Source organism: Dama dama, chromosome 29 (genome assembly GCF_033118175.1).
Source record: "Dama dama isolate Ldn47 chromosome 29, ASM3311817v1, whole genome shotgun sequence".
Classification (NCBI taxonomy): domain Eukaryota; kingdom Metazoa; phylum Chordata; class Mammalia; order Artiodactyla; family Cervidae; genus Dama; species Dama dama.
In genome coordinates, this window is record NC_083709.1 from 38,532,305 (window position 1) to 38,546,087 (window position 13,783).

Below are 13,783 nucleotides of genomic sequence, written 5' to 3' on the forward strand. Positions count from 1 at the left end.
TGAACCCCTCAGTGATAGGCCTGAGAGGCCCCAGACATCTTTGGGTCTCAGGGGTCTTACCTGGGTCTGCCGCTGCTTCATCACCCCTGATGTTGCTGTAGCTTTTGTGGGCTCTTCTGTGTCAAGAGCTGTCTTTCTTTCTTCTTTTCTAAGCTCGTGAGAAACTTTTGGAGGCGACCTAGTCTGGGTGGCAAAAGGAAAGGATTTGTGTTGGTAAGGGAAACTAGGAAGGGAAGAGGGGTGGCGATGTCTACAGACACTTGCCCAGGCCTCAGCACTGGGCCTCTTCTGCCAGGGGACAGCGGCTGGTTCTGGGATCTCTGGCTGAAACGGAGCACTTGCAGGGTGCCAAGATTTCGCTGGGGGTGGTGTGGTGAGGAGGGAGGGAAGAAGGGAGGGAGGGAGAGAAAGAGAGATGGGCGCTTGATTTTTAAAGAGACCCCGAAATAATGGCTTCTGTAAGAGTCCAGGCATTCAAAGAGGTGTGTTCAAGGACAGGAGAGCATTCGTGCCAACGGGAATGTCTTTTATGGTAAATTAACCCCGGTTAAATGGAATATTTGTTCAAAGGGAAACTCCAGTAGTTAAAGCTGGTATTATCAGTAGCTCTATCCCCGCACCCACCCCCCCACCCCCACCCCCCAGACCTGGTAAGAGGGTGAGAAAAGGGATGCAGCAGAATGTGCAATACAAAGTGATGTTTGGGGCTTTTTTCTTTTTTTAAATCTAGGATGAGATTGCCTAAACATTTCTGAGAGAAATTAATATTTATTCGGATTAACCCGGACTGTCACTTCATTTCTTTCATCTGTAAAGACTGTCAACTTCATTCTGGCTTTTCAAAAAGAAGAAATGACCCACACAAAGGAAATTAACGTTGTCAGACTAGGGATTTGCCTCCAGAGGAGCAGGGAGGCCGCTCCCAGTGGGGTGTGCCCTAAAGGGTTAACTCCGGGGGGGGGGTTCTCTAAATTTCCCCGACTTTACCTGTCTTCCCAGAACCAAAGCTGCCCCCTCCACCCCTGGCCTCCTCGACTCCCCCTCCTTCCCCACCGCCTTTCTTCTCCAGGCTCTTGGTTTACGGGGGCTGCAGCTGGTGGACTTGGCAGGCTCGCCTCATTAAGAGCGCTCTTTGAAAACGGACTGTGTTTGAGCATTTCCCTAATGAGGACAGGACGGGGTTAAAAAGTGACCATTTCATGGTTGACTTGAACCTGCCTACTTTTCTTGATGTGTCGTTGTGAAATGCTTGATGTGGATAACTCCCACTCGGAGAAGGAAAAAGTCACTAGTTCCTTCAAGTCCGCTGGTGGTGGGGGGGGGGGGGCGGCGTTAAGAAGGGGTGGCAAGAGCGGAGAAAACGAGACAGAGAAAGTTGCGGGGAAAAAATCGAGAGGAGGCAAGCGAGAAAAAGAGGAAAGGGGAATCAGAGGAGAACCTCCAAACGGCTCCAGAGCACAGCTGGAAGTGGGGGCGGCCCCGCCCCCGGGCTGGGGCCTTCGAGTCCCCTTCGGGGGCCCCCGAGCTAGGTAGACGCGTAGCCCCTGGCACTCACTTCTCCTCTCTCCATTGTCTGCACAGTCTTTGCTTCCACCTCTTCCCCACCCACCCCTGGCCGAAAACCGGAATTTGGGGGGCGGGGTGTGTGTGTGTGTGTGTGTGTGTGTATGTATGTGTGTGTGTGTTTGTATGGGTCTGCGCGCGCGCGCAGAAAGTGCGAGGCAAAGCGCCGGCCTCCACATCTCCAAAATCAAGTTCATTCACTCGGGGCCCGCGGCTCGCGGCGGGGTGAGGGCGGGGCCTCGCGCGGGAGCGAGGCGGGCGCGGCGGCCTCTGCAGGGCTCTAGAGACACACGCACCCTGCTCGCGCGCGCGCCCGCCCGCCCCGCAGCCCCAGGCGCGCTGCGGCCCCGCCCTGCCTGCACCCCGGCGGCGCGGGAGCCGCTTTCCGCCGGCGCCCCGGGCCCCGGGGAGGGGTGGGGATTGGGAGCGAGCCAGAGGAGCCGCGGGAGGAGGAGGACTAGGAGGAGGAGGGCGCTGGAGGCGGCGGCGCAGCCCGATCCTCTCGCTCCGAGCGAGGCCACGTGCACCGGGCACCCCCAAGGGAGGGCGGCAAACCGCGGCGAGGCGCGCCGCTTGTGCGGAGCTGCCCCGGCATGCGGGCCCGTGCTTGGGAGACCCCGGATGGGCCCCGTTCCCACCCGCGCCGGCGTGCCCCAACTATCTTAAGTCCAAGTTCGTTCAGCCATCCCCCTTCCGTCTCCCCCTCCTCCTTTCAGCCGGCGGAATCGGCGGACCGGGCCCGCCCCGGGTGCGAGAGTCGGCGCCCCAGTCTGGGCCCCGGGGCGGCCTGGGTGTGAGGGAATTTTCCATTCGTTCCTTTCTCGGGCCCAGTTCGGCTCAGGGCTTCTTTCACTCGGAGGTTCCCGCGGCTTAAAGAGTCCGCAGCGAGCACCGAAATACCTCTTTCCAGGGCGGGTTTTCGGGGTGTGTACGTGTTGGGGGAAGGGCGCGGGACTTGCCCAAAGGGCGGAATGATCATCTATTTAAAATAATAATAAAAAAAAAAGTTGTGGTTCTATTGCAGTGGTATGAGAGCTTTAACAAATGAGTGAGAGAGGGAGAGAAGCAAGAGGAGGAGGAGGAAGGTGGGGGGCGGGGGGTGTGGAGAGGCTGGTGCAAAAGGAATGCGCGTTTGCAGGAGGAGGAGTAAAGCGATGATTGTGTAATTAAATAATAAAACAATCCTTAAGTCTGATTTGGAGAGAGCTCGAGCGGGGTCCAGAGGGTGGAACCGGTGAATTTTTCAACTTCCAAGTTTTGCAACGAAAGAAAGCGAGAGAGGGAGGGGAAAAAAAGAGCCCAGAGCAGAAAAGAGAGGAGTTTGGAGCCGAGCGGGAGAGCGGGATTTATCGTTTGGGATTTTTCAGGAGCGCGTTCCGATACCCCCGGGCTCTGGGCAGCCGCGGCAGCAGCAGCAGCCTCCTCGCTCGGCCGGGTCAGACGCGGGGCGAGGCGGGCGGCGGGCGGGCAGCCGGGCGTGGAGGAGTCGGCGCGGGCGGCGGCGGCTGCAGCCGGGGACCGCGCGCCGCGAACCTCTTCCGCCCGGGAGACCTGCGCTCGCGCCCCCTCCCTCACCCCGGCCTCTGCCGGCTCCCCCACCCACCCCGCCCCCACCCCGGCCCTCTCCCGCGCGCGCCCCGCCACCCGCGCGCACTCGCTCACGCTCCCCCCTCGCGCACACACATGGTCGGCTCGCGGCAAAGTTTCGCCTGCGATCGCCACTCCGGGATCCTGCCGCAGTGCTTGGGGCTGTAACCTTGAACTTTCCCAGCGCGGTGACACATTCTCCTCGCTCTCCCTCCCGCCCTCTCTCCTGCGCCCCCCTCCCCGCCTTTTTTAAAAAAGCATTTCACCACCAACCACCACCCCAATCCGACCCACATCGAACCTTCGCGCACCCCCTAGCCCCCAACAACAACAACAACAACTGCAAAACAGAAAACAAATCCCCAAACCCAGGCGAAAAGCAGCCAGCACCGGCGGCGGCGGCGGCGGCCTCGGCGAGCACGGCCAGCGCGCTCGGACTGCAGGAGGGTTAAAAGTGTAGATTGGATTTCACCCCGGGAAATCTAGCACGCCGAGTGAACTTGAATCTTTGGCTATTTAAGGAGGACTGGGTTTGTTGTGAAGTTGCGGTGATCCAGCGCAGAGCCCTGTCCTGATTGATCGCATCGCGGGGCTCAGATGACTGTAAAATGAATAGATGAAATTCTTGCTTCTCGAAGATTTTCTTGGGCATCTCCGGGAAAGTGCGTTTTAAGGCGAAGTCATGATGTATTCTCCCATCTGTCTCACTCAGGTACATGTCTCAGTCGCTCTCTCAAGCTTTCTCTCTAGCCCGAAATGCCTTTGTTTTGTTGCTCTCGTCCGCGGACAACTAATGGTTCTAGTTAACCTCCGCACACCGGGGTAACCCAGCAGAAGAAGTGGTCCGGAGTTGCGGCGGGGTTTGCAGGGCGGCATCAGAGCCGGCGCGCGGCCCCTAGCTCACAGTCACCGTGCGCGCCCAGCCCGGCGCCCTGGGCATGGAGAGCGGGTGCCCGCGTGCTGCCAGGGCGGCTGGGCCGGGCGAGGCCGCCAGGGATGGGCAGGGCCCGGGCCCGCGAGAGCTAGCCCCTGTGCGGCCCCTGGAGTGCTTGCTGCGCCCCTGCCCAGGGTGCCTGCTGCCTCTTTTGGTTGCTTGCGCGCCGAGGTGGACTCCTGCTTTAGAGGAGCTTTGGGGGGCGGGGGGGGACTGAGCCTTAATAAACAAGCAGTGAACTTGGGCGAGGGGACTCCAGTAGGAGTCCTTGTGGGCGCCTCTGGACTCCGCTGCAGGCAGTGGGCGGGAGACAAGCGAGTCGAAGGTTGTGGTCCGGGGACCCATTCCTTTGCTTAATTTGGGGATCTGAAACTCTAGTGCATCGCGATCCGCACTTTGAGGTTTCCAGTGACCACGCCATAAAGGCGATCTAGACGTGGACTCGAGTTAGTCGGTCTGGATGAAAGTTAAAGGACTTTTAAAACATGTTCATTTTGTGGAGACCTGTTCATTTGACGATATTGGGGCGTAGGTTAGAAAGTAATGCTGGAAAAGTAAGGTCATTTTCAAAAATTCACTTGGAAAATTGTCCTAAGATTTCAGGTACGGTGTTATGAAATAAAATACTGGCTTTATACTTTTACAAGAACACAATTTATATAATTTTAAACCGATCGGTCAAATGGAAAAGTGGAGAGACCGAACAGACTTACCTGGGGGCGGCTTTCATCGCTGCCCGGCTAACTAAGCAACAGACGAACTAACTAAATATCTTAGCCTAGAGTTGTTATTTGAAGCAGTGTTTTAAACCTCTAAAGGTGTGGGATAGTTGACTGCAGCTTTTAGGAGGCTAGGTCACGATTAGTAATTGATAACCATTTTCTTTGACAATGGCTTAAAAACTATAAACAGTTTTAAGAAGTGTCCCCTAGTCTTAGGTGTGTTACAAGTTTTAAAAAATCCAGTATCATGATGATGCATTTTTGTAATGGACAAATGATTAAGATTTCAATTGTATGACAATTAGAAGCTATTGTGATTCAAAAGGACTGAGGCATTCATAAATTGTGAATGAAGATGAAAACAATGATAAGGCTTATTCAGTGATTGGATACAGTCCTGTAGCTTTTTGGCTGACACATTTTTTATTGTTTATATTTTGTTTGGCATCTGAGTATGATTAACTTAGATATGGCTATTTTCAGCAAATAAACGTGCACTTTAATTTGACAAAACTGGAAAAAATGAGTTGCTGACCTATTTGTATTTTTAAGGCTGTGAATAATGGCCAATAAATATGGTGATGAAACTGTTTCAGGTATAACGAATTGCCTTCAGTTGCAAAAGTTACCTTTCGTATTACCCATCAGCAGGATTTTTTCCTCTTTCTGGTAAACCACATCCATTTGATATTATTTTTACATTGAAGCATAGTTCAAATAAAACCAATTGAGGTAAGCTTTTCAGGTGCAAAGTGCTGCCCTTTTGCTCTCACCTGTAAATGATTGTTTTTCTGTATTGGTTCATATTTCCAGCATCGAATTTTCAGAATCATTGCGAGCGATTACATTGCATTTTTGGTTTCCTCTAGATATGAATCAAAAAGTCACTAGCTTTATCTAAATTTGTGTAAGTTAAAAATAATATTGTAGCATCGTGACATATGGAATATTAGGAGCATGTACAATATAGTCATTCAACTATCCCATTAGTATTCAAGGATACATACTTAGCAACACTAATTCATGATGACTGATATTCTCTACTGTTTTAATAATGTAAATCTAGGTTGACATATTGAAACTGTTTTGGGGATTTAAGGCCTAGACTAGAAGAAAAAATTTTAGCTTTAGAATTCTCCCTTTAGTATCTGTGTGACTTTATAGCTAGTGTAAGGTGTTGCAGAAGTAATCTTAACAATGTTACTTTGATATCAGACCAATAATTTAGTTTTGTATTACAGGAACTTAATAGCTGTAGCAAAACATTTTTCAGGATTATGTCAGTACAAAATAGAGAAACATTCTTAATTGATTGAAAACTTTGCAAAGTGCTTTCGTTGTTGCAATAAGATATCTAGGCTTTAGAAAGAAGTTTCAAAAGAGGCTATAGTTGATATTTATCAAAATGTTATTCAGAATTATCAGTACATGGATATAAACCTATATTTTTACATCAGTATAAATCAGATGTAAAAAGAAAATTAAGCATCATATAGGATTTTGTATTTGCTTTTGCTAAAAATAATGTAAACCCTTAATGTAACTTTCACTTGGAATGATTGTATTGAATTTTTTTTCTTTCACTATTTTTCAGGTTCTGAAGGTACATTTATAAAAATGGTTTATTGTTAAATAGCAGTGCTCCAAGAACATCTAGTATTTACTCTTCTACCTCTATATTGGTCTAATTTTCCATCCCTTTCATGGAGACCACTGTTCCTGTGAAGAAAAATAAATATTTCCAGTGGAATTAGGACTATTTACTTTTATATTTGAAATTTGTAACTAGGTTATTTATTTTATCAGCTTAGTTCAATAAAGGAAGTTTGAAAAGAGAAAGAATTACTGAATGCCAATGTGTTTTAATAAAAATTCTGAAAGAGCAAGGTGGCCTATTACCTTAGCATAGAGACGTTAGATATTAGCTTACTTAAATGCTTTGCTTTCTTAAAAAATAATTTTCATAGTTGTTTATAGTGTTTATAGTGTTATTGTGATAACCTGTTAATTAGGACCTTAATCATTTTTTTGATGAAGACAAGTTACTATGCTTCATATACATGCCATTCAAAATCACTACAGATATATTACAACTCAGCATTAAAAAACAATCATACTTGGGAGATGGTACTTTAGTCATGTTAATACAAAAATACATGTGACTTATTGAAAAACTCTACTTACCATTTTTTGAGGATATCTTCATGTCAGAAGTAAGCGTTTTACTTGAAAGGAATTCGCATAATAGTAAAGCCCTGAAAGATATTTGTAAGGCGACTATGGACTCAGAAAGTTTACTGCAGAACTATTTATCAAAAGAAAAAAAAACTATGTTTTAAAACATTACTTGGCAGCATTGGCAACAAGCTAAAGGCAACCTTAAAAAAGCAGTGTTTTGTGTGCATTTGCTAAGAAATTCCAAATTTAAGCCCTCAGTGTTGCATTTGGATTGTTTAAAATGTTGTTAAAATTTTGAAATCTATTACATGATAGATGATTAGAAACTCAAACATATGTAATCAAAGTTATATTTGAAGTCTTTATAAGAAAATGAAATGTTACTGAACATAGTACTTAAGGATAAAAGTACTTGAGAGTTACCACATTGCTTAATATCTGTTAAAATAATACTGCATTTTTAAATAAAATAAATAAAATAATACTGCAAGGGTAAAGTGAGTGAGACAAAGCTCTTCCCACCCTCATGTACTCTTTACGATTTCAAGGTTTTTAGCTTGTAAGTATATATATGTAGGTTTTTAAATCATATCAATAAATCATAGGAGAAGTTAGATTATAGGAAGTGAGTTCCCAAAGCCTGAGTCCACATTTCCTAGAGCAGGGTTTCCTCTTGCATATATTTCTAAGGGAGATAAACAAAGTTTTTGTAGTTACAGTGAACGCTGAAAGCATGGCATCAGAAAGTGTATAGAGATAGGGAGGTCTTATCATGGGCTGTGGTTGCTGTGAGCAGGGCTGCCTTCCCACACAAAGAACAGATTGTGGTTTAACTCTTTCCATGGCCTAGTTTAATGTGCTCGCATAGTAACTGAATTGTTCAAGTCTCTGCTGGAAACTACTGATCGGTTTAATGATTTCCTCTATGGCATTTGGTTATGCCTCATGCTGTGATGTAATCATCTACATTCTGTATTGTTATAAAATTTTGATTTAGACTGATTCTGCTCTCGGAACATTTCACGGCAATATGTTAAAACACTTGAAAATTGCATTATTGATCGGATGGGATGTATACCTCTTCAGGATCTGAACTATAGACTGCGGACATGCTGCAGTCTTTAACATTGAAACTGAATATGATCTTGAAAATGAATTCGTAACTCTATGGGAGTTTGGGGGCATCTTCTTTGTTAGAGAGTCATTCATGATACTTTCATCAGTTTTACCTGATGGAATTCATCAGACTGCTGATTAGGTAGAATTTATTCCATATAGTTCAGGGTGACTAGTACTAGGCTGTCAATTCTAACTTGGGATATAAGTAGTTAGAGAAAGTTATTTTGTGGTTGAGGTGACGATACAGTGACCAGAAAAGTGGCCGTGGTGGAAGTTCTCATTTGTTTCAGATCTAGCCTCATTGCCCACGTACAGTGTGCACGCCCTGGATGTTAAGCTCTTTCTCGGAACAGTAATAGGTCTGAGCTTAGGAGACAGGTTTTACCTACGGCAGGAAGTAATGAAACACTGACCGCTTTGGGAAGTAGCTTGAAATAACTGTAGGTGCAGATTATCTGCCACTCCTAGCTGCCTTTCTGCCTTACAAAAGGCTTAGATGAAACAGGCAGGAAAGACACAGGAGCCTAAGGTAAAACCACTTAATTCACTAGACGGGATCTCTCCACGTGCAGATTCACAAGCCCATGCGTGTGTGCACCCACAGCCCTGTCCGAGAATTCAGACGTGTAGCAAATGAATTGTATTGATTCCACAAAAGCAGGGAGTGACCAGCGGTGCACTCCTGGTGTCACCCTGCCACCGCATGCAGAGACACAAAGAATGTAAAGTTGGTGCCAAGTTGCCATTTTTCATTGTTCACCTCAGATTGATTTTTAAGGGTTTTAGAATAATTGCCATACTCATGTGATCAGTTAACAAATTAACTGACTGAGTGGGGCTTCAGACTCTATAGGAAGAGCTGCTGGAAGAACATCTGAGTCAATTCTGTTTTCAACTTTAGAAACTTTTATTTAAAAATGCAAGAGCGGGTCTGTGGATCTGTGAGAGAGTAAGAGCGTGCATGCGTGTATATTTGTGTGTGTGTGTGTGTGTCTGTGTGTGTGTGGTGTTGGGGGCTAGTGTTGCTGGTGGAGGGAGGGAATGTGCTGCTCCAAGTATGGAAACCTTCTGTTCAGGACACCGATATGACAAGCTGTGTCCTTTGCCCACTTTCCCTCACCGTATACCAGTTTCTCTAGTTACCACTCCTGGAATGGTGCTGTTTCAGTGTTGGAATGTTGGACGTTTGATAAGAAAATGGATCAAGTTTAATGGCGCATGCTCTCTGTGCCACCAGCAGCCTCTTGCTGAGAGCATGCTCCAAAAGCGGGAACTGTGTGGCATTACACCAGCATCTATATGCTTTGTGTTTCTGTACCACCGAGAAGAGAAATGAACTGTGCCATCGCTCCTGCCTTCTGAACAGCTCTGCTCCGATTAAAAAAAAAAAAACTCACTGTGTTCTTTGTAAAATGGTACTGCTTAGCGTTAGTTGGTCAATCAGATATTTAAATATTGAATTAGGTGCCAAGCACCTTGGTTGCTTACATTTTAAAGAATATAGTATGCATGGTGGGAATGAGGGGGATGGGGCCAGAGTGGAAATACAAACATGAATCTTTATTCTTTTTTTTTTTTTTTTTTTTTAGGAGGGAGAATCAACCTGTGAGTCTTGGTGGAAAAGGGGCAGCTTGGCATACTTTATTTTCTTCTGGTCCTGCTATTTTGATAATTTTAAATAAGAAAAGAATGTTATTTTTATGTGTAACTTTTGGTACTGAATTAGAATGGGTTGTGGTCTGATGGTTTGGAGCCTTTAACAAATGAAACTGACCCTGTATGTCTTGTTTTTTCCCCTCATCTTCCACAGGATGAATTTCACCCATTCATCGAGGCACTACTTCCACACGTCCGTGCAATCGCCTATACTTGGTTCAACCTGCAGGCTCGGAAACGCAAGTACTTTAAAAAGCACGAGAAGCGAATGTCAAAGGATGAAGAAAGAGCAGTCAAAGATGAGCTTCTCAGCGAAAAGCCTGAAATCAAACAGAAGTGGGCATCCAGGCTCCTGGCCAAACTGCGCAAAGATATCCGCCAGGAGTACCGAGAGGACTTTGTGCTCACCGTGACTGGCAAGAAGCACCCGTGCTGTGTCTTATCCAATCCTGACCAGAAGGGTAAGATTAGGAGAATCGACTGCCTGCGACAGGCAGACAAAGTCTGGCGTCTGGATCTAGTCATGGTGATCCTGTTCAAAGGCATCCCCTTGGAAAGTACCGATGGAGAGCGGCTCATGAAATCCCCACATTGCACAAACCCAGCACTTTGTGTCCAGCCACATCATATCACAGTGTCAGTTAAGGAGCTTGATTTGTTTTTGGCATACTACGTGCAGGAGCAAGGTAGGAGCAGATTGTTCTTTCTTCTAGCCCGGCACACATTGCCCGCAGACCCCACGCACAGAGCACCTGGCTTGGCTTAGATGGTCCTGGAGGCCCCTCGGTCTCTTGTTCACCTGATCTGGGGAGAGCGGCATGCCCCTTCTCCTCCCCTCGCTTGTCCACGGCCATGTGCAAGCCATGGAAATACACATGGAGCTTTCCTACCTGGATAGGCGTGGATATTTAAAGACCACAAAGAGATGCGTTTGCAAATGTCTTTGAAATAATACACTTTTTCAAAGACACAGAATAATCTGAAAACTATAGTTGATTACACTTGGCTCTTTGTCCTCGGCGACATTCTTTACATCTAGTCATCTTTTGCCAGTTTGAAAATGTAACTTGATTTATGAATAGTCAAACTGTTCTTTAACAGTCTTTGTATTAGCTTCCTGACTAACGAGGTGGATGAAGTTTGTTCACGAATCCAGTGCTACTGCACTGAGAAATAGCATGAACATTCCCTATTACAGAATGCTTAAGGTAGCCAGTATCAGAAAGTATATCTTACGTAGACTTAGATTTATTTAATTTAAATATTTCTATCAACACCTACATTTGATTGTGTAATATTCGCTGTAGATTAAACGGATTATGGTTCTTGTTTAAATAATTTATGTTCTAATATTCTCCCAGAGTGACTTGGGAACACTTAATACTGTCCGTTTACTTGAATGTAAATTCATGAAACTTACCAAGGAGAGAAGTCGCAGCTCTCCTTAGAGAACAAAAACAGAAAGTAGACTGGTTACGCTGGTTTAAAATAAATCTCAAAAAGAATGCAGAAACCGCATACCATACCTATTTTAAAAAAAATCCTTGATAAAGAGAGTGGGGTGAATGTTGCCTGAATAATTTAAAAATAGGTGATATTTTTTGCTGAGTGTTTTCTGGGTTCATGAAATATGTTTATTATTTTTATTTTTCTTAATATATTTTCTTTAAGGAGGTGAGAATTTCTTTACTTCAAATGAATTTATCGATATATATTGGTGTGCTTGTATTAGCAATTGTCCATAGTAAAACATTAAAAAAAAAAAACCTACTGAAAGTGGCCTGTAGTTTAATCTACCGTAGTTGGTGGGTCATTTCTTAACTTGGCCAGGTGGTAGGGAAAGTGGCCTGCAGATAGCCAGGTGGCAGATGGTTATCTGATGTTTGTTACATAAGTGTGGGATATGGTCAATGGTATGAACTTCAGCATCCCAAAATATAAAGTATCAGAATTACTCTTTTGACTCAGAAATCTGGGTATTACTATGTGTTTTTTTCCTTTATATTTCCTTGGTATAGTTTTAGAGATATGCTTAAAAGTTATCTAAACATTTCTAGTTTGATTATAAATAATGGTGCTTGAGAGCATACATTTGGAAATATTCTTTTTTTAAATAAAAGATTGCATATATTATTTCTATAGGTTTAAAAGTTAAAGTTGAAATAATGACGGTTTGGGGAAAAATGTATTTTTTCCCTGTGTGTCCTAAAATAAAAACTCATTAGCACATGACACTTAATTTGATTGACAGCTGTCTAGGAGATGACATTATAAGGTGGGCTGTATATATGTGCTGGATTGGCTGTAAATGTGTTGTAACTCTGTCATGAAAGTCAAGACTGGAAGTAAAGTTTTAGAAAGTGGGTTATGTAACTTTTTAGTGCAGGGAGAGAAGATTTGCAAGCACTTCACTGCTGCTTGCATTTTAACTTGCTTGAAGGCTATTCCTTGAGGTGTGCACACATGTACATTCACTCCTGGGGCAGGCAGCCAACTGTCTTAGTTGATGAACTGACAATAAAGAACATATACTTTGGATTTGGGAAGATAGATTGAAGAAAGAAACATGCATAAATACCTTCTGCATTGCACCATCGGTCATGATAGTCATAAAGTTTTAAGCAACTCTTGGAGACCACATTTTCAGATAAAAAATTCATTTTGTTGTTGTTTTGAGTCTCGTTTTGAAACCTTTCATGATCTTACACTGTGCACCTAATTTATATCTTCTGTACTTGTGAATGCATCATATCTTTATAATACCTGATGGCGCTTTCTTTGAAAAAGTCACATCAAGATGCTTTTGTGTTTTCCCTTTTTCAAAATTTACGTATTTTTCCTTTGGTCAAATGTAGGTTAATTATGTATTTTTGCAGTGCAGTTGGTCGAAGAGGGCATTTTAAAAGACTAATCTGTAGTCAATCAGAGAGCTACATATCTCCCATCGTGACTTTTTATTTGTCCTCTAAGTGCATGAAAACCCACTTAAGTCTATTTTAGTAATCAGGTAAAGAAGTATAAAGAAAAACGTAAGAGAAAAATCAGAAAAGAAAAGTGTGATGTTTGCAACAGAATGAGCAACAGAATTACCTTTCCCCCCTTTTTTCTTTCTTTCCCCACTTCTAAACGACTGGGAGGAAAACATGAGAAAGAACAGAGAATGCCAAAGATGGTTGCCACTGGCACCAGGATTGGCATCGGACCCTCTTTGTTTAGCTCAGGATGCCTGTGATTTGTTAGTTGGCATCCGCATTGCAGTGTGGAGTGATGTTACAATATATTGACAATTTCCAGATCTAGAAATGTCAATAGTCCTCTTGGTTATTTATACAAGATCACAAACTGCATATCTTCTGGAGAATGAAATAAAGACCAGCAAATAATAAAGTTCATTGTTGACCAACTTCCTATGCTTTTTCCCTCTTTCTCTTTTGGTTCAACCCACACTTTTATTTATTTATTTATTTTTTTCATGCCCAGCAGCCTCAGCCTCATCTTTCTTTTTTGAAATGTGGAAAGAGTTACTAGAGCTTTGACACAAGCTATAGTGCTACATCTGCATCTGATACAGTTTTGGGGAGAATGTATGCATTTTGAAATCATTTCTGATATATAGTTCATTAGACTTTTGCATCCCATGGCCGCAAGGCAGGATTTCCTTTAAAGCGAAATCTCTTTGTTATTCAGCCTCTCCTGTGCCTAGAGTCTGGTTGACCGCAATTTAGTCCATTTTTCTATTGCTCTATGTTTAGGAGAGAGTCATATTCAATATAGTCATTTATTAAATGATGCTACCCCCACTTTACCTAAAATACACACATCATGTGGGAGTCCCTGCATTTAAATCCATAAAATCACTTGACGGTATTGATTCAGAGGGCTGCGCTTCGGCTGTTTCGTTGCTACAAGAACCGCCATTTTGTTTGTGAAGTGCCAGGCGAGGGGGAAAAAAAAGGCAGACACTGTGCTGGATGCCAATAACGGTTGCCAGTGGCACCGAGGTTGGCATCAGACCCTCTTTGTC

The 13,783-nt window shown here is 44.4% G+C and overlaps 1 protein-coding gene across 9 annotated transcripts in view; it reads left to right on the forward strand.

Moving 5' to 3' along the window:
• The first annotated feature begins 3,185 nt into the window (after window positions 1-3,185).
• The window catches only part of NFIB (nuclear factor I B), a 245,315-nt gene continuing 234,717 nt past the window's right edge, over window positions 3,186-13,783 (forward strand). For 4 of the 9 annotated variants that reach the window (XR_009691146.1, XR_009691147.1, XM_061132847.1 and 1 more), the window contains exons 1-2: window positions 3,187-3,862; window positions 9,914-10,445. Coding sequence is in view for 7 of the 9 variants with exons in the window: in XM_061132847.1 (XP_060988830.1) it covers window positions 3,833-3,862; window positions 9,914-10,445 (562 nt within the window). In the remaining 2 variants the exon portion in view is untranslated. Of the gene's footprint in view, window positions 3,863-9,913; window positions 10,446-13,783 lie in introns of all 9 variants that reach the window. The other 5 variants (XM_061132849.1, XM_061132850.1, XM_061132853.1 and 2 more) reach the window with 5 other exon arrangements.